Source organism: Myxocyprinus asiaticus, chromosome 36, assembly GCF_019703515.2.
Source record: "Myxocyprinus asiaticus isolate MX2 ecotype Aquarium Trade chromosome 36, UBuf_Myxa_2, whole genome shotgun sequence".
NCBI lineage: Eukaryota > Metazoa > Chordata > Actinopteri > Cypriniformes > Catostomidae > Myxocyprinus > Myxocyprinus asiaticus.
The window spans coordinates 1,524,701-1,550,000 of record NC_059379.1 but is presented as its reverse complement, the minus strand read 5'-3'; the positions used below and the strand labels follow the sequence as shown (position 1 = coordinate 1,550,000).

Genomic DNA, 25,300 nt, shown 5'->3' with positions numbered 1-25,300 from the left:
ATAAATAAATAATAAATGTAAAAAAACCATTTTAATCGTGATTAATCGCGATTAATCGCAATATTTTTATAAACATGAGTGGACAAAATAGTATGTTTCATCCAGATTAATTTTTCAGTCATCCATACAACATCTAATGCATGTGAAATTAGCGGCGTTTGTGCGAACTGACTCGCTTCTCGTGAACTACGGTTAATTCAAAGGGTCATATTACGCGTTAACGGCGTTAAAAAAATTAGTGGCGTTAAATGAATTTTGCGACAGCACTAGTAATACATAATGGATAAATAATTCAAGATTTTCACGTATTTAATCATTTTATTCCTTAAATGATAAATTAGAATATAATAAACTAAGTCCACATACACGCTAATCCATTTTCATTTGAAAACACAAATGCATTGATTTTGCAATGTTTACGTTTACATTTATGCATTTGGCATACGCTTTTATCCAAAGTGACTTACAGTGCCCTTATTACAGGGACAATCCCCCCTAGAGTTAAGTGCCTTGCTCAAGGACACAATGGTGGTGGCTGTGGGGATTGAACCAGCAACCTTCTGATTACCAGTTATGTGCTTTAGCCCACTACGCCAAAAAACGCTTGGAAAATGCTTCTCATTTGAATTGAGTGAATAAGGACAGACTCACTCTCTCTCCAGAAACACAGACACCATTCTGCCGTGGAAACTTTGCCGTCTCTGTAGGAGTCACAGGAGTTGAAGAAAGGTCTGATGCACATTTCATATTTCTCCAGGTTTATGGCGGCGAGCTCAGACCGATCCAGGAACATGTCATTACTGGTGTCCAGCTTGGAGAACATCCAGCCGATAGAGTCCTTACAGCCCGCCACGAGACCCGTGTCAAACACTGCGGACGAGGAGAGAACGGAATACTACTATTTTGCCATTTCAATTCAGTTTCTTACCGTATGGAAGTCCAATCAATTGAGCCAACATACAGATGTTAAAATCTATGACTGTGAACATGTGTTTGTGCGTGTTGACCTGATGTTGTGCTCTGTCGTCCAGAGTTGTTCTGCTTAGCGTTGCCATGGAGAAGCTGAATCCAGTCTCTGAGCCTGTCACCCAGATCCGCCAAATCCTGACCAGTACACATCTCTACAGAGACTACAGAGAGAGAATCACAGCTCATACATGTTTTATAAGGAAGGCAATGTATGTAAGAATCCTTCTGATGAAAAGATTTTATCCGAATGCACACTATATGTTGTGGAATAGTTCGGGAAAAATCCTCATGGCATTCCAAACCCATGGTACTTTCTTTCTTCTGTGAAACACAAAAAGAGGATCTGAATCGTCGTTGAGTCGTATTGACTATTTTTATGGTGTTTTTATGGTCCATTTTGGAGCATGACAGCCCCTAGTCACTGTTTGCTTTTATTGTATGGAAAAGAACTGCATAAACATTGCTAAACATCTCCTTTTGTGTTCCACGGAAGATGGGAAGTTATACAGGTTTGTTGGAACAACATATTTTTATCATTTCTGGGTGAACTATCCCTTTAACATTCAATCTCCAAGCAGGAACGTATTAATAATTCAGAGGAGCAATAAACCCACTTAAAAGCATTAAAATTTCAATTTCAACTCATAAAAAAATGAACATTAAACTTGCTTTGACACAAACATAATACTGCACGTTTACTACACAGACCTACATTTGTACAGAAATGCAAATGTGTGCAACAGATGCAACAAACAATTATTTTGATAATCGATTAATCTTAATTTTTACTTCAATTAATCAGAAAAATGCCACATTTTATTTGCTTTATTTTGATAATGTATGCATTCCCTCTGAACATATAATGTTACTGTAATGTATTTATTCCATAAATAGGGTCTGTACAGTTACTGTTCTTATAAGATATAATTTCTTGCATTATATGTAGGCTTATGGACACATTTATGTCTAACAACAAATGTATATCAAATGGCACAGTTTAATCAAAACGATTGCACTCCCGTTTCTCTGCTGCGAACGGTTTAATTGAAGCGGATCCATGCACGCTCGCTCGATGATGTTTAACGGAGATTCCCTCGCGGTAAGGACATGCAGACATACAAATTTTATTTTTTATAAAATATAGAAAATAACAGTGAAACCAAGCTATGCATTGGAGAGAAACGACTCTCAATCACATTAAACAGCACAAGCACCCTGTGAACGACACATGGCCCACATTAAACTGTATGCTTACAATCTTCTTTGAAGAGCGTAATATAAAGCGCTTCAGTGCTTTACTTGTCCTTTAACTCGCTTCAGCCATTTTTGTATCATGCAAATGCATTTTTCACTTCTATAAAGTGACGTTACTGACAGAGCTTCTCTGTGCATGGCACACATATCCGACTAATCGATAATGACGTTCATTGTTGACCGTTTCATTATTGATTAGTTGTTGCAGCACTCTATTATTCTAAAAAGATGACTGGAAGGCATGTGACGTCAAATATGAACAGAGGTGATCTGTGAAGACAATGTCATATAATTATATGAGCTGTATGAAGCTCCTGGTGATTTGTTTTCAGATGTGTTGAGGCACTCACCTGGTTTGGGTTCAGATGTGGTCTCTGGATCAGTCTTGATTTTGGGTTCTGGTTTAGGAACTCCAGCACTGACACAAGGACATAAACCAGAACACAACGCAGACACGTCCTTACCCGACAAACATGCCTGCTGCTCCATTTTACACTACAGACAGAAACAAATGTTAAGAGGCATTCTTAAGCGGTTATGTTTTACTTTGCATGGAATAATACTATATATTATATACTATAATACTATAGATGAAGTTACTTTTTACATACAAACGTTCGGCGGTGGCACTTAGGGGTTCTTTTGGCACCCTAGAAAAGAACTGCATTCAAACGGAGCTGAACATGTCCAAAATGTGCTGTTTTCAGGGTTAAAGCACCCGTTTCTAATAGATCAATGGAGATTTGGGCTTCTTTAGATTTACCATCAAGATCAGTGGATCAGGACAAACTCATGATTTGACATAAATTACGATATTGATTATATACGCAATTGTGGTTGCTGTAGGGCTGTCAATTTAACACGTTCATTCAGTGCGATTAATTATATAAAAAAAGAGTGCGTTCAAAAAATTAATGCAATTAACTGTGTCCCCGGACGTAAAAAGGAATATTTGTACCATCGAAGCAATGCAAGCTTGAAGTACCACCTGTTTTCAGCAGGGGGCAGTAAGCGAAACGTCAGCTGTATAGGCAACGTTTTCTAATTAATTTTGCATCATTTTTAATTAAGTTTTAAACTATGTTTAACTTGAAAAAGCAACATAAAAACACTGTTTATGACACAACGCTCTTATGAAAAAGCTTCTAGAAAACTTCTTATAAATCTATCTTGGACAGATTGACGAATTCAGTTGCTAAATGGACTGCTGTGGACTGAAGGCCAATGATTGGCTTATGTTCAATAATATGGAAATAAACAATATATTGCCTTCAAAAGCCACTTTTTGTATTGTCTTATCAATGCTTTACTCATCTGCCAAAATAATGCATTGCATTTTAATTATCTGATTATATAATAATAATAAGAATAATAAGAATAATAATAACAATTATTATATATATATATATATATATATATAATTATTATTATTATATTTATAATTATATAATAATATTATATATTGATTTATTAATTAATATTAATTATTATTGTCATTTTAGGGCCTTTCTCAGCAAATATTTATAAATGCAATTAATTGTGATTAATTAATCGGCATACCATGCAATTCATTTGATTTAAAACTGTAATCGATTGACAGCCCTTGTCTGCTCTATTAAGACCCATTCGCCCCGCAGCTGCTATTGTTGGTATATTTTAACTTTTCACGAAGGCATCGCAAAAACTCTGATTGCAAACGGTTGTTTTTAAGTTCCCAAGCACATCCGCGGTTACACAAATGAGGCCAAATATGATCCAACGATGAACTTATATGAACAAGACCACCATGTAAGATCCATCGCATCAAACCGGACCATGTCTCCACCACTGCAGGGCATACTGGCTGTTTGTAAATAGATTTGCAAATAAAAATAATGTACTACGTCTAAAATTGGTCTTTGCATTTACACATTTATACATTGCATTTATATTGCATATTGAACATGTCAAATGTCCATTACGTACTGTATGTGGACCAAACATTCAAGCAGTAAAGACGAATACCGCACGTCTTTTGGCAGTTTTAATTTTTATATGCCACATTTTTCAGGCTTTAGAAGTGTGTTGAACGTGTAAGGACGTGTATACCATGATATTGAAACAAGATAAAACCGGTTTTATCGACAGTTCAAAAACAACATACACTGTACACCATAGATATCCCATTATGATAACTTGATTAACATAAACGAACATTATATGTTCAAACAACCCTGACGCGCAGTTGACTGTGCTGTGACATCACGGTAATTTAATCTATATCTATGCTCATGGAATTCTGTAAATCACAATATCTATCGACACTTCAGATTGAACCTGAAACCTTTGTGTTAGCTGCCAAAACCCCGAACCATTGAAATCAGTCTGTGTCTGTGTGTGTGTGTGTGTGTGTGTGTGTGTGTGTGTGTGTGTGGCTCACGCTTACACACAGCAGGCGGGTGATGAATGATTCGGGCGGCTTTAAGTGACGACCGACTCTCCCAGTCACTGTACTGATTCATGCAGAGTTTGTAATTTTGACCTTGTGTGTAAGAGAGAGAAAATTACACCTCACGCTATCTCTCTCTCTCTCCTATCTGAATGAGCAATCCTTGTTTCCTGCGGTCACCCTTATAAATATTTGATCTGGTTCCAGCTCGCGCCTTGATGTTCGGACTGCAGCAGTGACGCAATGTGTGTGTGTGTGTGTGTGTGTGTGTGTGTGTGTAAAGTTGAGGTGATGACGTGATATGATGTGTGTATGTACGTTCTTAAGGGATGCAAGAGCCCTGCCATGTCAGCAAGCTTGTATGAGACTATGAGGCCATTTTTGTCAATTATCTTCATCATTTAAAGTTATTGACTTTCAATTAACTTGATTACCTTTACATAGATCACTTGGGTTACACATATTTCTAAAATCATATTATGTAGAATACATGTAAAACATGAATTATGTTCATATGTGTGTCTGTTTGTGAAAGCTGAACGTCGTGCGCCCATTGAGTCATTGGAGAAACGTGAAGTGCTGAGTGCATGACTTGTGCACGATGAACGAGGAGGAAATAAATGACTAAAACTTTCATGTGAAAATGTTTGCAGGAAAATTAGTTAAACCAGTAATATGATTACATTTTTAAGAGAAGTAATGGTGTAGTTGGTACTGATTACAAATTACATGACTAAAACTGCAGCCAATAATGTAATCTCTTGGATTACATTTTTTAGGTAATCTGATTGCTTTAGGATTACTTTTTTGGATTACTTTTTTCTCCCCATTTTGGCATGCCCAATGCGCTATAAGTTCTCGTGGTGGCATAGTGACTCTGGGTAGCTCAGCGAGTATTGACGCTGACTGCCACACCTGGAGTCGTGAGTTCGAATCCAGGGTGTGCTGAGTGACTCCAGTCAGGTCTCCTAAGCAACCAAATTGGCCCGGTTGCTAGGGAGGGTAGAGTCACATGGGGTAACCTCCTCGTGGTCGCTATAATGTGGTTCTTGATCTCGGTGGGGTGCGTGGTGAGTTGTGCGTGGATGCCGCGGAGAATAGCGTGAAGCCTCCACACACACTATGTCTCCACGGTAACGCGCTCAACAAGTCACGTGATAAGATGTGCGGATTGACGGTCTCAGATGCGGAGGCAACTGAGATTCGTCCTCCACCACCCGGATTGAGGAGAGTCACTACGCCACCACGAGGACTTAGAGCGCATTGGGAATTAGGCATTCCAAATTGGGATAAAAAGGGAGATAATCCAAATAAAAAAAAAACACCGTGTATGAACAGAACACGCTATGATCAGGAACATTTGCAATTACTCGATTATTTAAAGTGAAGCCGGAGTACTTTGCATCCACTACCAAAGTTTATATTTGTTTGTTTATATTTTGGCAGGAGTTTGGCATTGGAATTTGAAGTGCACAATAAGCGTGGTTATCTCAAATAACCATGGTTAAATCGAAATAACCGCGATCAGATGATTATTTAATAATCGCAACTTAAAGTAAAAATGTCTGCATTGAATTCCAAAGGTTCTAGATACATATAACTAATTTAAATGTAAGCATGAAATGCAATTAAGTAACTGTGTTGAATATTAATTAAATGCAATTATTTAATAAACCAACTTCAAGCATGAGGATAACCGTATACATCAGTCACCACCGAAGACCATTTTTTACCCAGGAAAAACCCTTGTTGTATTTCTGTGTGTGTGTGTGTGTGTGTGTGTGTGTGTGTGTGTGCACCTGTGATGCATAGTTATGACCATCTGATCCACACACAGGAGTTGAGGACGTCACTGAACAGGGTTTACAGCTGTTAGAATGAGGCTTCAATTCAGACTGTCTGATCCTACAACAAACACAACAACATCACATCAATCTTCCAATGGGCCTGTGTCAGCGCGGACGCCAGTGTTCATTACAGACAGACGGATGGTGCGGGAAAGTATAGGATGAGATGGGTCACCGGTATACTTATGAATCAGAGAAATCGTAAAGAGACGGTCACACTAGGCTTTGAGCATGCAAATTGTTTTTGGACAATGCAATGGACCAGGATATGATACCACTCGGGAGGGCTTCTGGTGCTCGCGGGGAGCCGGCTTAAAATCTCCATGTGTGCACACACTGGCATCCTCGCACGCCCAGGACCAGAGCTGGGAGGGATCGGACGAGTGGACACGCTGCCGGACCCATTCTTCGGACCCCTGGACGTTGTAACGAGTCGCCGGGGGTGAACTGCTCACGTTGCTGCCGACGGGCTAGATGCCGGGCCGCCTTCCCCTCACGCTTGCCGCGGGCCTGGGAAGACAGGCCACCAGTGACGCCGCCGCCCCACGCGGCGTGGATATTGGAGGGGAGCGTGAGCGGCTGACTGACCCAGCCCGTGCCTTGGCTATCCTATGGACACTACCCCACCCCTTTCACGGAGCCCCATTCACCACGAGGATGCCAGATTCCCCCTTTATTATGAACACTATTCCCCCTTGGACACTTCATTACCACTTTTGGACATTTTACATTTATTATTGTTTCCAATAAATGCCTCTCCGAGGCTTGACGCCACACCCACTGTGTCTGTCTCTTGCTCACCCTGCCACAGCATTCAGATGCATTTAAATAAGAGAGAATGTAGCGCAAAGTGCCACCCCATAATGCTGAATCCTATGGCAGTTGTAGGAACGGAAGTCCCACCTTACAGTTAAAAGTAGGGATGCACCGATGTATCCGCCGCTGATATTTATCAGCCAATTATTGGCCAAAATAAAACCATCGGCATATCGGTTATAAGCCGATATTAAAAACTGATGGTTTATTTATAATAAATTAGTAACACACTTTGTAAAACTCTGTGAATTTAAATGCACAATCCAGAAATAATAGTAGCCACAATATGTAGAAGGGTTGGCCCTCCAAAGAACATGTAATACGACATTTTTATTCCTTCTCTTTCTCACGCTAATGTGGAAAAAATGAACATAAACGAACGTGACAATTGTGAAAGCGGCGGGAAACCATCCAAAACACTGTGAAACCAGCCTTGCGCCACAACTAAACCATTAAAAGGCAGTGTTTAAATATAGTCTGCATTCAGTGCTTCAGTCAGCGCTGTGTGAGCAAGCAGCTCCCTCTAGCAGTCTGGATGGCATTATCCATTATACCACTATAGAACTGAATTTAAAAAGGGGGTTTTGGGGAGGCCTGGGTAGCTCAGCGAGTATTGATGCCGACTACCACCCCTGGAGTCGCGTGTTCGAATCCAGGGCGTGCTGAGTGACTCTAGCCAGGTCTCCTAAGCAACCAAATCGGCCCAGTTGCTAGGGAGGGTAGTCAAGTGGTTCTCGCTCTCGGTGGGGCGCGTGGTGAGTTGTGCGTGCATTTTACTTTCCAAATGATACTACTGTTTGATAAATGTATTGTTTCATAATGCCTACAGTTTTACTTAATATTTTTCTAATTAGGAAGCAGTTTACAGTGTACACTGTAAAAATAATACGTTAGTATTCTGTTACGAACACACAGTAGCCCACATCACAACAACTGCAGGTTTTTTATAAAATAAAGGTTTTTAAACACAGTTTTCTTCATTTAGCAACCCACAGATCAGCAAATAGGCCGTAATGTTTTTCTCAGCTGTATATTTTTCTACTTGCATGTTGTTGCCCAAAGCTGTGATCAAACTGTCTGTCTCCACCATAGGTCATGTCTCTCTCTCTCTCTCTCTCACACACACACACACACACACACACACACACACGCACACACACACGCACACACACACGCACACACACACGCACACACACACGCACACACTTAAGAGACAAATGACTGTCTCAGCAGATATAGACTGGCAGGTAATAATGTTCTGACCCATTAGTTTTGCCGATTAAACTCGAGCTCTGCGGTCCAAATTAATGGTGAGAGTTCACACAAAATTTCACCTCTGAGACTCACCTGTGTTCCAGTTTCTTGCGGTTGATGCACATGGCTCTCTGGTAACCCTGAGCAACACACACCTTATGGCGACTGCATTTCACCTTCTGACATGGATCTTTAGTGGTATCCACACCTGTAAATCAAAAGCTGAAAATGAGTTTTTCACTTCAACTTGGTTTGAATGTTTTTCTCTATTGACAAAAATGATATTAGAACTATTTTAGTGCCTGTATATTTTACGGTTCATTACCGTATATTTAATTAAGTCATATAATGTTAATATAACAACCTACTGGAACAACAAAAAATCTGCTTTGCACCTTTAAATATACTATTAACCATCTTAGTAACACAGGTGGTTAAACAAAAGGCCACATGATGAAGAGTGGCTCTTCCAGAAGCAATGACAAATAAATATGTTCAGAAACACCATCAGGGTGACAAATGCAATGCAATAAACAAACTAAAATGACATAAAATGTAACATAAAACACCCCAATGTACATATCTGACATCAAAAATAAGAAGAAACATAACTATTTTATTAAAATATAATCAGACATGATACAGGGACAGGGCAATGCCCAATTATTGTTTTTCACTGTAGTTTTAATAATAGTTTACCCTAAAAGTACATGTATTGTCTTGTTAATATTATCATACTGTATAAATGTTCACTGTTAAATATAAGGCAAGTCATATTTTTTATTCCTATTTACAATATTTTACTGTAAAATAACATGCATTGTCTTGTTAAAAAATATATTTTTACCATTAACTATCAGGTATTTCATACTTCTTAAAAAAAAAAAAGAAATTAAAAAAAAAAATTTTTTTACAATATTTTATTGTAAAATAACATTTATTGTCGTGCTAAATAAAATATACATTTTCACCATAAACTAAGAAAAGTAATGCATTTTACTTCTAAAAAAAAACAGACTTTTTTTTTTTTTTACAATATTTTACTGTAAAATAACATGCATTATCTTGTTAAAAAATATTTCTTACCATTAACTATCAGGTATTTCATACTTTTTAATTCTAAAAAACACATTTTTTTTACAATATTTTACTGTAAAATAACATTTATTGTCTTGTTAAATAAAATATACATTTTCACCTTTAACTATTAAGTCATACATTTTATTTCTAAAAGAACAGATTATTTTTACAATATTTTACTGTAAATTATATGTATTTTTTGTCAAATAAAATATAAATTTTCACCTTTAACTATAAAGTCATACATTTTACTTCTAAAAAAAGACTCTTTTTTTTGTTTTTTTTCTTTTACAATATTTTACTGTAAAATAACATGCATTGTCTTGTTAAAAAACATATTTTTACCATTAACTATCAGGTATTTCATACTTCTTAAAAAAAGAAAAGAAAAAAACAACAACATTTTTTACAATATTTTACTGTAAAAAAACTTTTATTGTTGTGCTAAATACAATATACATTTTCACCATAAACTAAGTAATACATTTTACTTCTAAAAAACAGACTTTTTTTTTTTTTTTTTTTTACAATATTTTATTGTAAAATAACATTTATTGTCTTGTTAAATAAAATATACATTTTCACCTTTAACTATAAAGTCATACATTTTATTTCTAAAAGAACAGATTATTTTTACAATATTTTACTGTAAATTATATGTATTTTTTGTCAAATAAAATATAAATTTTCACCTTTAACTATAAAGTCATACATTTTACTTCTAAAAAAAACAGACTTTTTTTTTTGTTTTTTTTCTTTTACAATATTTTACTGTAAAATAACATGCATTGTCTTGTATATTTTGCACTGTGTATATTTTTACCATTAACTATCAGGTATTTCATACTTTTTACTTCTTAAAAAAAACGGGAAAAAAAACATTTTTTACAATATTTTACTGTAAAATAACATTTATTGTTGTGCTAAATACAATATACATTTTCACCATAAACTAAGTAATACATTTTACTTCTAAAAAACAGACTTTTTTTTCTTTTTTTTTTTACAATATTTTACTGTAAAATAACATGCATTATCTTGTTAAAAAAAATATTTCTTACCATTAACTATCAGGTATTTCATACTTTTTACTTCTAAAAAAAAAACAAATTTTTTTTACAATATTTTACTGTAAAATAACATTTATTGTCTTGTTAAATAAAATATACATTTTCACCTTTAACTATAAAGTCATACATTTTATTTCTAAAAGAACAGATTATTTTTTTTGTTTTTTTTCTTTTACAATATTTTATTGTAAAATAACATGCATTATCTTGTTAAAAAATATATTTTTTACCATTAAGGTATGTCATACTTTTTACTGCTAAAAAACATTTTTTTACAATATTGTCTTGTTAAATAAAATATACATTTTCATCATTAACTTTAAGGCAAGTCATACATTGTACCTAATTTTTTAGGTTTACAATAATTTATTGTAAAATTTCATGTACTATATTGTATAAATATAATTTTTTACCATACTTGTGTCATGCATGAACATTTGAACCCAAATGCAGAGTTTAAAGAAGAATCACCGAATATATATATATAACTAGGAAGATGATAGGTACAAGGATAAATAACAATGACACAAAAGTACATGCTAATATAGACGAGACTAGACAATGATTGATGAAACATGAGGGAATATATACAGACATGGGAAATGACAACACAAGGGAACACTGATAGGAAGCAGGTGAATGTGATGATTTATATAGCGCTCAAAGCGCTTTACACAGTGAACGTGTACAATGATGCCGGTGTCTGCTGGGAATTGTAGTGTGGGGACAAACTACAACATAATAGTCCATGAAAGTGTCAAACTAAGAGTCTGTGAACATGAAGGGATGTGACAACTTGTTTACCAATTAACATTTATTTACTGTAGCATTTTGACATTATTTTTCTGTTAAATTTACTTAAATTTTTTACAATGTACTTTTCAGACAGCAATACCTGCCCGTTGTTTCCTAATAAAAGTTATGAGCATATGTGTATTGCACTAACACCAGATTTTACAATCACATCAAGCAGCTTTATGGAAAACAGAAATCTTAAATCTCTTTTATCTCACAGCACCGATTATGAATAATTCAAGACTAGCGCAAAGAGAAAAAATCCTCAGCCCAAGAAGCAGCGTTCCACCGGAGAATATACCATCTGCTTGCAATGTCTGTAAACTGATAAACAAGAGCACAAACAAATGACTCCATGCCAGCAACACATATTGTAAAGCAAAAACAGAGACGTTTGCTGCTGTCAACAGGAACGAGTCTGAGACACAAAGGTAAATCAGACACAGCTCTCTAACAGAGAGATGGGAGAAACTATTCCCCAGACGAAGCTTCACTTACACAAATATAAAGAATGGCACAGCAGAAGGCAGGAATAATACAGGACATGGCAACTGTGATCAAAGCAATTACAATGCTATACACACAAAAGTCAATCTGACAGGATGAATTGTGCACTTGTTTTCTTTCTGTTCTGCTCTACCAAATATTACCATAGTATTACCGTGTTTTTAGACATGACATCATGGTAATTCCATGGTATTATCTGCAGTATCTTGTAAACACCATGATACATGAATATGGAGTCATTCAGTACAATAGTAAATACAGGGATCTCACAACTTTTGACGAATGAATCCCCATGACTTTTCCCAGTTCTTTGCGATTACTGGATAAGGATTGCACAAAAAAAAAAAAAAAAAAAAAAAAAAAGAGCTATTTCAAGCAGATAAACTAAAGGAATATTTTGAGTTAAACTTGTGTTGAACCCAGTCGACAGCATTTGTGGCATAATGTTGATTATCACAAAAGGAATTTAGACCCTCCTTTTCTTAAAAAAAATAAAATAAAAAGCACAATTGTGTGTTCCAGTGAGACACTTACAATGGAAGTCAATGGGGTCAATCTGCGAACATTATAATACTCACTGTTTCAAAAGTATAGACACAACACGTATTGTTAACATTATTTTAATGTGATAAAATCACTTACTAACTGCATCTGTGGAAAGATATAGACAATTTATAACTTCGTTGCCATGACGACGTAACCGCGTATACTCTAAAAATCCTAAAATGACCGTAAAAACAATTATATAAACAAACTACAGCTCGAGTTTTAACAGAAGAATTAATGCTGGGTATCTCAGCGAGTACTGACGCTGACTGTCACGCCTGGAGTCACGGGTCCGAATCCAGGGTGTGCTGAGTGACTCCAGCTAGGTCTCCTAAGCAACCAAATTGGAGCGGTTGCTAGGGAGGGTAGAGTCACATGGGGTAACCTCCTCGTGGTCGTGATTAGTGGTTCTCGCTCTCAATGGGGCGTGTGGTAAGTTGTGTGTGGATCGCGGAGAATAGCATGAGCCTCCACATGCTGTGAGTCTCCGCGGTGTCATGCACGACGAGTCACGTGATAAGATGCACGGATTGACGGTCTCAGAAGCGGAGGCAACTGAGACACAAACACACACACCATATAAAACAACAAAGCCACTCTCAATCACTCCAGCAGCTGAAATTATTACTTTGATATCTCTATTTTGCAGTGTCCGTCTCTCTGGTGGGTCATACCCCTGTGAGGCGTGTATGCCTGTGATATCTCAGAGCTGCGTGATGATGCAAAGGGTGGCCGCATCTTTCCCTCTGCAGCGCCTTCCTTCTCTCAGAGCAGCGCTGGAGGTGTTTCCATAGAAACATGAGCATGCTGCAATTTCTGCGCTATGATTTGTGGCACACTTTCAAGCTTCATAAATTTATGTAGCTCCCTCTGAAAGCAGCCCTCACAGACAGCCGCAGGAAAAAAGGCTTTAAAGTGTCAAAAGCTCGTGATTTAACGCAGGACATTAGCTCAGTGCAACACATCCATCCAAATACACTCTACAGTTTTGGCCGTATTTCTCTCATTCTGATTCCCAAAGGCCCACAATGCCAACTAGAGATGATTGGAAGTTCTTATTCGGGGGTAAAAATCTTGTCAGTAAAGGGACAGGGGGATGCTGAGAGTTTCGAGAAGGGCGGTGTGATGGTATATACGGTGTGACGGTAGAAATGTGTCAAATGGTGGAGATTTTTCTTATACAGTTTATACCGAAATAGATACTGTATATTAGTGAGTATGACTGCTTTATTTTAAAGTAACTTTTAGGGTTGGTTATTTGATCTTTTCTTAATTTTAGCATTGGGATGACTTATTTTAGCGAATCAGTTCGTTTCATTAAAGCAGTTTAAAAATACGATTAATAATCGAGTCATCACTCAAAAGTGTTCTCATAAGTCCCCGCGTGGCGTTTCATTTTTGTATTAAATTTGCTGTTCATCACAGTATTTTTACTATTACGTAGGTTATATAGATTGTGTCAAATGTTTATTGTTCCAACATTATTGTAAATAACACAATAGATCACTAAAAATACTGCTGCCAATATTATTATTCATGTTAACTATTAATATAAATGATTCACATTTTGTTAACAACACTGTTCCCATTTCACAGTTTTACTCTTAAAGTAAACGCTCACAATTGAGTGATCTCCCAAAACGTTTGGTTTGCATCCATCACATTCTAAACAAAAAGTGGGAATGATCAGTTTTATAATATTAGTCTTTTGTTTTTAAATCAAGAGCTACATGGTGTGAAGCTTTTATCTTTTAGCATTGGGAAGACCGAATCATTTTAGTGAATTGCTTCGTTTGGACTGTTCGTTTCATTAAACTCGCACATAAATCCGATTCATATTCGAGTCATAACTCGAAAGTGTTCTCAGAAATCCCCGCGCACCATTTTATATTGAATTTTTCTAGTAAATTTGCTATTTCTTACAGTATTTTCACTATTAGGCTACACAGATTGCATTAAATGTTGTTTATTGTTCCAATATTATAGTTAAGAACATCACTAACAACAGTGCTGCCAATATTTATTCATTTTTTTCTTTGATTTTCTCCCCAATTTGGAATGCCCAATTCCCAGTGTGCTCTAAGTCCTCGTGGTGGTGTAGTGACTCGCCTCAATCCGGGTGGCGGAGAACGAATCTCAGTTGCCTCCGCGTCTGAGACCGTCAATCCGCACATCTTATTACGTGGCTTGTTGAGCGCGTTACCATGGAGACGTAGCACGTGTGGAGGCTTCACGCTATTCTCCGCGGCATCCATGCACAACTCACTACACGCCCCACCGAGAGCGAAAACCACATTATAGCGACCACACGGAGGTTACCCCATGTGACTCTACCCTCCCTAGCAACCGGGCCAATTTGGTTGCTTAGAAGACCTGGCTGGAGTCACTCAGCACACCCTGGATTCAAACTGGCGACTCCAGGTGTGCTAGTCATCGTCAATACTCGCCGAGCTACCCAGACTCCCCCAGCGCTGCCAATATTAATAATAAAGTTAATTATCATAACTGGTTGTTCACTTAATGTTTACAACATTGTTCCTATTTCACAGTTTTACTCTTAAACAAAGCCATCGCTTACAATTGGGTGATCAACCAAAGCTTTGAGAATCAATTCGATCGAGTCATTAAAAGAATCGGTTCAAATGAACGGTTCATTCGCAAATCGTAGAAAATTTGATTCAGTACCTTTCATTTGTAAAGTATTAAATTCACTGGATCATCCAAAACAGGAGTTGCCACATGATTATTCAATACATAAACACTATTTGCTATTGAATTCCCAGAGAAAAATTAATATCGTTTGAAGACACACAGATCATAATGAATAAAGGCGATGTTAAAATGCGGTTACGATGGAGTCACAGTAGACACTCTGACTATAAACCTCCATATCAGTTCATATGACCAAAGGGAGTTATTGAATTAAATTATGCAGAGCCTGGAGAAATCTCTGGAATGAATGATCCTTTTTTCACCTCTTTTTAATCTGCATGCCCAAACAAAGACGTAGCGTATTCATTTCCTCAAGTCCTGTGATTACTGTCATATCAGATGGGATTTTAGACAGTAATGTACAATTATCTGTAGGTTAAGTCAATATGACAACACTACTTTAGAATTAGCAGCCAGCAGACACACTCAAGAACTCAACGTAGACATGAAATATTCACTAAAACTATAGCGAGAGCATTTCAGAAATTTTAGTCTTGAGTTCGATCTTGGCCAAAGGTCTGCTGGGTCTGATCTGTAAATGTCAGTCTCTATATTAAAGGGTGATCTTCAAATAAAGCCTGTGAACATTCTAGCACAGACGTGTGCCTGCAGAGATCAGCGATACCCCCCACTGCACCCTGAAATTACATTACGAGCAGCAGAATAAATGCATTTTACTTGTGAGGATGAATTGTATTTGTGTAAAAATGGAAACGCAGGCAGAGCCGAGCTACAGACCTTTTCAGTGGATTTTATTCCGAGCAGGAAAAATCCAGTTACGTTAAAGATTTCCATTTAACTGAGACTCTGAATGATTCAAGCCTTGCGGCTAATGGCGAGTTTATTACAGTGTTTGTGAAATAAGCACTGCATTGACAGTTCTCAAACATTCTAGTTAACACACTAAATATGAAACATTTGATGGCGAGCAATGACATCACAGTCTATATATTACTACTGAACACTGAATTGAGTGCAATAGTCTGGATCCAGAAGTAAAAATCCCATTCATTCATTTTTTTTTCCACAGGGGAATTGATTTTTAATGCTAACCTGTAACGACAGACCTACCGTGAGCTCCGAGGTTGCTTTTGTCGAAGCCATTGGTCCATGTTTTTTAAAAATCGTGTTTAATAGCAGAATTCCTGGTGAAGAACTACACTACCCATGAACCAGAAGAGAAAGATCCAACAACCAGAGAATCGTGGCAAAGCGCGCCAACAGAGATCTGCAGTGACCGTCAACTCCCATGATGCTCTGTGAATTAATCGAGACGCTCTTCCTACACTCTCAAACTACTTATATTAGGGACGCACCAATGTATCGGCTGCAGATGTTTATCGGCCAATTATTGACCAAATTAAATGGTTCATTCATAATTAACTATCAACACACGTTGTAAAAACTCAAATTCAATGCAAAATGCACAATCCAGTAATAACGCTGAAGCGTTGGCACTCATAACAACATGTAATATTTATTTATTTTATTTAACCGTCGTTCCAGATGTGACCTATAGGCTACATGATGAGGTAAAACCATCCAAAACCCATTGAAACCAGCAAAATTTGACTTCTAAAATCGCAACATGGTCGTATGCGATAACTAAAGCTTGAATGGCATTGTTTAAAAACAGTCTGCATTCAATGCTTCAATGCGCTGTGTGAGCAAGCGGCGCCCTCTAGCGGTCTGAACAGCATTATCTATTATACCATAATAGAACTTAAAAAGGTGTCTTGTTCCTTTGGTTATTACGTCATACGTCTAGAATGTGAGTTCTGTTGTTTTGAAATGCAAAAACAGAAGTGCAAAAAAATTTTAGAAGTACGAAATAACCTTCTTTTTACATCAGTCATCATGCTATGACATTTAGTTACTTTTTAATATTTATAATCTTTTTAACTTCTATTAATCTTTTATTGTGGCTCTCTTTACAATCTTGTCCTTGTCCTGGAAATTACTTATTGTTAGAACAGCAAAAAAAGCTTTCGTACCTCTTTGTACATTTATAAAAACTAATTCCTAAGTAAAACTTAGTGATCTGATGACAAAATAAGGTAAGTGCCATGTGGCGAGGAGGGCGGGGCCGGGCCCTAATCAGGCTAATCAAGCCGACGAGAGGGATAAAGGTAAAGTTCGAGAGAGAGAGAGTTACGGGCAGCTGCCCTGCATGTGTTTATGTTTGTGTCTTTTTGTTTTATTTAATTAAACAAAAACACACAAACATAAACACATACAAGGCAGCTGCCTGTAGCTCTCTCTCTCCCGAACTGCCACCTCCGGCGGCCTTTATCCCTCTCGTCGGCATGATTAGCCTGATTAGGGGCCGGGTGTGCATCATCACGGCCCGGCCCCGCCCTCCTCGCCATATGGCAAAATATCGGTATCAGCCCAAAATGTTCATATCGGTGCATCCCTAACTTATATATTTGTATATATCTGAATATTTTGCAACAAACTTACAATATATTCTATATATATATATATATAATCATAAACTTTAAATCAACCGTTTATATTTTTGGCAATGTCTCATGGGATTGAAGTTCATTCCCCTCATTAAAGACGTTAAGTACACAGTCTTGTAGCTTTGACTTTTTGTCTGATTTTGAAGTTGTGATTCACCACGGAGCTGGGAGTTTGGTTCATGGCGCATAACTCTTTTATGAAGGATTATATGAAATCCAAATGGAACGAATGGAAAAATACTTCCGGAATCAAGACGGCTGAAAAAGTGGACTGTTGCACTCTATTGTGATTGGTCTGAACTATAAGTGATTTCATTTAGACAGAATCATGGCGTAACACCTAAACTTACCAAAAACTTTAACACTATTCTATTGCCTTGCATGCACTGACATTTTCTTCAATTAATGCAAATCTATCTTGTTATTGAGCTTGTACAGATTATCCGTCTTAACTAAGCGAACATAAAATGTGCTGAAAGGGATTTAAGACAGAGGACGTTTTCCCCTTTAGTATGAAAATAAAGACCAAGACAGACATTCTGATCCTTACCTTCATCAGAAGTCTGTGGATCTTCCAGTGTACGGATGTAGTCATCCTGAGAGAAACACAAAAGAGAATTCACATTTATGAGATGTAAAATCCGGCAAAGTGAGATATTTCTTATAAAGAGTGATTGTCACAGGCACTTTCAACCCTGTTACCAAAATCTGGGATGTCTGAAGTTTACAGTTTCAGACTATAATTTGTGACTATGCAAACATTGCATAAACATACTATTTAAATGCATAAAATAAAACACACCAGAATGGGTACCAGGGTTACAGATGATAGTGGGATAGCAATAGTGGGTGACAGGGTTAATTAAGCTGTTAATCACACAGTCGAGGTTAGCTCGTTTGCAATCATATAGTATGTTGGTTTGTAATTATTGGTAATCATATAATCCTATTTGACATTTGTTTGATCATTATTTTTAAACAAATAACTTAAGTAATAAGGTTTAATAGAATGAGCCTCATTCATTAAACTTTCATAGATATATGAGAAAACTGGGAGTAATTTATGCGTAAAATTGACCTTCCAGAAAACATTCCTGCGTACACCCCAGATTTGTTACATTTACCTTTATGCATTTGGCAGATGCTTTTATCCAAAGCGACTTACAGTGCCCTTATTACAGGGACAATCCCCCTGGAGCAACCTGGAGTTAAGTGCCTTGCTCAATGACACAATGGTGATGGCTGTGGGGATCGAACCAGCAACCTTCTGCTTACCAGTTCAGTGCTTTAGCCCACTATGCCACCACCACTCCACAATTGTTAAATGGGTGTATGATAGTGAATTACAAACATTCGTAAAATGGGGCATGTGCACGTTCATTCCCATTTATCATATTCCATGCCCATGAAAACACCATATAAGGACGGCATCAGGTGCGCTAGTAAATCAGAATAGGAAGCTTTTAACATCTATGCAGAACAGCAATAAAATAATTTTATGAATGAAGTGCATTTCCATTGTAAAGCTTTGATTTAGCAAACAAAATAGCATCTGAAACTTACTGTCATCGCATGTTTTTGCGGTCATCGGAGGCACTTTTGTGAATCAAACAGTCTAAGAGGTTAATAAAAATGATTTGACGTGAAGTTTTAGTGTAGAAAATGTTCATTTCATGCCAGCAGGAGGATATGCACCACCACTAACCTTCTGTGCTTCTGTTCTTTGACCGAAATGCTGTAAACTAATAAAGATTAGCATGCTACGAGATCCCATTTCCAGCAGCCATCACTCCAACACCTTATCCTTGAGTAATCATGCTAAATTGATCATTTGGTGCTAGAAAATCACTTGCCATTATATCAAACACAGTTGAAAGATATTTGGTTCATTAAATGAAGCTTAACATTGTCTTTGTGTTTGTTTATGAGTTGCCACAGTATGCAATAGACTGGCATGTCTTAAGGTCAATATTAGGTCAAAAATGGCAAGAAACAGCTTTCTCTAGAAACTCATCAGTCAATCATTGTTTTGAGGAATGAAGGCTATACAATGCTTGAAATTGCCCAAAAAACTGAAGATTTCAAAGGTGTACACTACAGTCTTCAAAGACAAAGGACAACTGACTCTAACAAGGACAGAAAGAGATGTGGAAGACCAGATGTACAACTAAACAAGAGGATAAGTACATCAGAGTCTCTAGTTTGAGAAATAGACGCCTCACATGTCCTCAGCTGACAGCTTCATTGAATTCTACCCGCTCAACACCAGTTTCATGTACAACAGTAAAGAGAAGACTCAGGGGTGCAGGCCTTATGGGAAGAATTGCAAAGAAAAAGCCACTTTTGAAACAGAAAAACAAAAAGAAAAGGTTAGAGTGGGCAAAGAAACACAGACATTGGACAACAGATAATTGGAAAAGAGTGTTATGGATCTTAACCCCATTGAGCTTTTGTGGGATCAGCTAGACTGTAAGGTGTGTGAGAAGTGCCCGACAAGACAGTCACATCTATGGCAAGTGCTACAGGAAGTGTGGGGTGAAATGTCACCTGAGTATCTGGACAAACTGACAGCTAGAATAACAAGGATCTGCAAAGCTGTCATTGCTGCACGTGGAGGATTTTTTGATGAGAACTCTTTGAAGTAGTTGAAGAAGTTTTGAACTTTTTTTCAAATTGTAATAGTAATTTATCACATTATTAATGTCCTGACTGTACATTGAGATCAGTTGAATGCCACTTTGCTGAATAAAAGTACCAATTTCTTTCCATAAGAGCAAAATCTGTACATTATTACAAATTTTTGGCTGCCAGTGTATCTTTATATGAATATACACTGTGCATGTAATTGTGGTTAATTTCACTCATTCAATAATAAGTACATTTTTTTATTACTGATTTAAATTTCACTTCTGTCAAAATGCAGTCATGTCAGATTGCCTGAAAGAACACAAAACCTTCGGATGTCTTACACACGATTTAAACGGGGTCAGGAGCAGGTGTCAATTTTATTCGTGCCAACTAACATTTTGAAAACACGAAAACATTAATGAATCAGAACAGCTTTACAAACGATTTACACAAGTTTGTTCTACTCGTGTTTTATGAAGGAGGCCCATTGTGTAAAATAATTTAGAAAATGTAATGACATTATTTCCTGGTCTACTGGGGGTCGGATAGAGACATTTGATGTGTTAGTAACTAGATTAATTTTAATTTAATAGTTCTCACTCCAAAGAACAGTTGTGCCTTTATTGCTTAAAAAAACCTAATTTGTAACCTATTTGTGTAAAGCGCCCATAAGGGAGCATAAAACACAAGAAACTTTCCTTGTTGGGGGCCTGGATAGCTCAGTGGTAAAAAACGTTGGCTACCACCCCTGGAATTTGCTAGCTCGCTAGTTCGCTAGCATGCTGAGTGACTCCAGCCAGGTCTCCTAAGCAACCAAAATGGCCCGGTTGCTATGCTAGGGAGGGTAGAGTCACATGGGGTAACCTCCTCGTGGTCGCTATAATGTGGTTCTCACTCTCGGTGGGGCGCGTGGTGAGTTGTGTGTGGATGCCGCGGAGAATAGCGTTAAGCCTCCACACGCGCTATGTCTCCATGGCAACGTGCTCAACAAGCCACGTGATAAAATGCACGGATTGACGGTCTCAGACGCGGAGGCAACTGAGATTCGTCCTCCGCCACCCAGATTGAGGCGAGTCACTACACCACCACGAGGACTTAAAAAAGCGCACTGGGAATTGGGCGTTCCAAATTCCAAAAAAAAAAAATAAACTTTCCTTGTTCATTTCCATGTGAACAAAAAGTCAGATGAGTTCATACAGAAGCAGACAACACTTAACACTTCTAATTTGAGTAACGTGCTAATTAATAAGCTGAAACATCAGTGCACAGTTAAATAGTTTAAATTACAAACAGCAAATAAAATAAAAATCTTCTTGATCATAACCCTTGCAAAATTTGCCGCCACATTGTTAAGGTTTTGTGGATGAATGCCAGGGTGTTGCTATGTAGTTGCTAACCAGATTGTTCTGAACAGGAAGAACAGGAGCCACCTGCTCCGAGTCGGGTCCGTGAAACACAGACATCAAAGTGAAATACATCACATTACAAAGATACCAACCTCGACTTCCTTCAGTGGCGTATGGCAGGAGAGCAGGTATGGAGAGAGGGAGAGAAAATGAGATGCAAATTTAGAAACACATGAAAGAGGACAGCTCAGTGCTTTACATGCACTTTAATTTTCATCTATTAATATAATGTGGGTGAATATGTGAGCCGAGGGATCTCCTGAAGCATGCAGCAGGCAGCACGTCTCGGGGGAATTACTGCAGCTTACGGTTTTATCACCGTTTCTGCAAGGACACCACATGCAATTTAATGACCTTCATCAAAGTTGCATTCTATTTTCCCGTCTCTCTACAAATGCAATTGCACATTGCATTGTGGCTTTTAGCATGTGCATTTCTAGAAAGAAAAATTTCGACTTTAATTAGTCTGCTGACAATGTCCAGCAGTGTGTGTACACGCATCACAGGAGATTTATGTCATTGAAGTCATGTGTCATTTCCTACACCGGCATTTTAGTGCCACGTTAAATAAAAAATTACGATTTTGAGAATTAAGTCAATATTACGAGAATAAAGTTGTAGCATTTGGAGATTAAAGTCATAATATTTTGAGAATAAAGTCGTAGTATTACGATAATAAAGTAGTATTTTCCATGAATAAAGCAGAAATATTTAGGATCACAATATTAGGCTAAACAGCGAGTCGTCACAACGATAGAACGGACGACGAGCCAGCAGCTTCATAATGCAAGAGAAGGATGTGGAAGATGTAGTTAAATCATACTTTAGAATAGGATTTAGCAATAAAGAAATCCTTGTTTTTTTATTCTGCACATCAGCAGAGTTATTATTAGTATCCAGACACTGCATCGGTTTTGTAGGAATTTGAATTTATTCAGGAGAAAGAACCAGACAGACATTCGTGCAGCCCCGCTCTGCATGGGTGATGCTTTTTTGTTGATTTTTGCTCTCAAAACATTACTATAACTGAGGGGCTGTTACCACATGCAGTACAATGTCTTGAAATGGACCCATTTAATTCACAGCGGTTCCAGTTATTTCTCTAATGCACACCTCATTCATGAACAGAGAGCTCGCAAAAACTTCCCCCAGATTCAGCTAACTTGACAACAAAGTTGCACAGCCCATGTTATCTCCCTGGTTAGTGGTGTTTACTGTATCCAAAGACCAGATGCTCCACTTTTCTGAGGTCCACCACATGACTTTGATGTTACTTTCCTCACGATTTATTCTCAAAATATTACGACTTCATTCTCGTAATGCTATGACTTCATTCTTGAAATTGATCTTTTTTTTTTTATTTTGATTTGACACTAAAACGGCGTCGTAATTTCCAGCACATCTCAAATTCCGTATTGTGTTTAACAGAATGCTGTGCTGATGGAAATAAACAATTTTACGCTTTTCAAATAATATGACCGACTCCTCTGTCTTGCTAAAGCTCATTTCATTGCAAACATTTTAGTATCCTAAATATATAAATTAAGTAATAATAATAAATGTATAATAATAAAATAATGTTATTTAATATCTTTAATATTAAATATTAAATAATAGTATTTATTAATAAAATAATGTTAATATCTTTAATATTAAATATTAAATTTTATTTTTTATTATTAATAATAATAATAATAATAATAATAATAATACTTAATATATTTAATATTAAAGATATTAAATAACATTATTTTATTAATAATAAATACCATTATTTAATATTACATTTTAAATAATAGTATTTTTATTTAATATTTAATATTAAATTTTACATAATAGTATGTATTATTATTATTAATAATAATAATAATAATAATAATATTTAATATATTTAATATACAAATTAAATAATATTTTCATGTTTTTTTGCATATTTGGCTAAATTACAGCTTGATTGAAAATGACGGCCAATAAAAAGTGATATTTCTCTTGATTTTTCTTAGTCTCATATTCCATCTCAAACATGCTCTTCACTGACACTTTTGTCCACTTGGTTATTAAGTACACTAACATTTGACTCCAGCCAGGTCTCCTAAGCAACCAAATTGGCCCGGTTGCTAGGGAGGGTAGAGTCACATGGGGTAACCTCCTCGTGGTCGCTAGAATGTGGTTCTCGCTCTCAGTGGGGTGCGTGGTGAATTGTGCGTGGATGCCGCGGAGAATAATGTGAAGCCTCCACACATGCACTACGTCTCCGTGGTAACGTGCTCAACAAGCCACATGATAAGGTGCACGGATTGACGGTCTCAGACGCGGAGGCAACTGAGATTCATCCTCCACCACCCGGATTGAGGCGAGTCACTACACCACCACGAGGACTTAGAGCGCATTGGGAATTGGGCATTCCAAATTGGGGAGAAAAAGGGTACAAAAAAAAAAAAAAAACAAGTACAAATTGTTTGATGTGCTGTAAATAAAATCATTTTCACACAATAAATATTGAAATGGTTTCTGTTTATTTCACTCTTTGTCTAGATGATAAAAAACACCCACATACATGTGTAAAACGTACCGTCTTCCGGCAAGAGAGATTGTTGCAATGCATTCTGTGATTGCCTTCTGTCCAGAGACAGCCAAAGCAGTGGGGTCTGAGGGATCTTTTACCAAAATATTAAAACATTTTATAGTTTATCAATCGAGTGCATTTGAAAATGAATGTTAAAAGATCATCTGTTCGTTCTGAAGCATAAATGACAGCAGTCCAGTATTTGTTTGAATATTTTTACATTAAAATGAAATATTTTTATATTTCTTTAGATTCAGATACCCTAGTATGATGGCATAGAAGCCCTTGTGACTGTGGAATGATGCTGTATGGGGGTTCGGGGTATCGCCTGAGAGAAAATTTAGAAAACGTAAAAGTCTGAACGGAACATTTAGTAATTTTATTGTCTTTCCGCACATTAGGCATCTCTACCTTTTTTGAACTTTCGCATCAGGAGTGCATATAATGCCTTAAATCTGCAGTACCACTGCAGATGACTTTGTGTTATACAAGAATGCTTTAAACCTGATCTGATCTAAGTCCTTCAGTAGAACCCAGATGTATGTGATTAGATGCTGAATGTGCATTTATGTCATTAGACACAGACAGAGTGACAGCAGCTCAGTTTACTCATTATTATGTTGTCAAGCTCCTGGAGTGAATCCTACTGCGAAACTCTGTTGAAATTTAGTTTTAATATAATTTGCATGCTTCACGCTGCGCCAGGGATGCACATGCATGTGTGGCTTCTGTCAAGACAATCAATTTGTGATTTTGCAGCACTTAGGAGCTTCACTGGGCAGACAAATCCTTTGAGGATTAGTAAAATGTAAACTAAACTAAACAATTGCAGACTGACAGTAAAACCGAAAGTGGATGAGCTGTGAATTCTCATGCATTCTCTGATGCAATGGTTGTTAATGGTCATTTGATTATATTTCACTTAATTGTGCTTTAGTTCGTGCACACCCAGTT

At 37.1% G+C, this 25,300-nt stretch overlaps 1 protein-coding gene across 1 annotated transcript in view; it reads right to left on the bottom strand.

Moving 5' to 3' along the window:
* The window catches only part of LOC127426664 (testican-2-like), a 51,145-nt gene that overhangs the window by 6,525 nt on the left and 19,320 nt on the right, over positions 1–25,300 (bottom strand). The window contains exons 2-7 of the mRNA XM_051673618.1: positions 18,297–18,342; positions 8,662–8,776; positions 6,451–6,556; positions 2,574–2,718; positions 1,008–1,130; positions 652–870 (exon numbers count right to left, since the gene is read on the bottom strand). Of these exons, the coding sequence (XP_051529578.1) occupies positions 652–870; positions 1,008–1,130; positions 2,574–2,718; positions 6,451–6,556; positions 8,662–8,776; positions 18,297–18,342 (754 nt within the window). The remainder of the gene's footprint in view (positions 1–651; positions 871–1,007; positions 1,131–2,573; positions 2,719–6,450; positions 6,557–8,661; positions 8,777–18,296; positions 18,343–25,300) is intronic.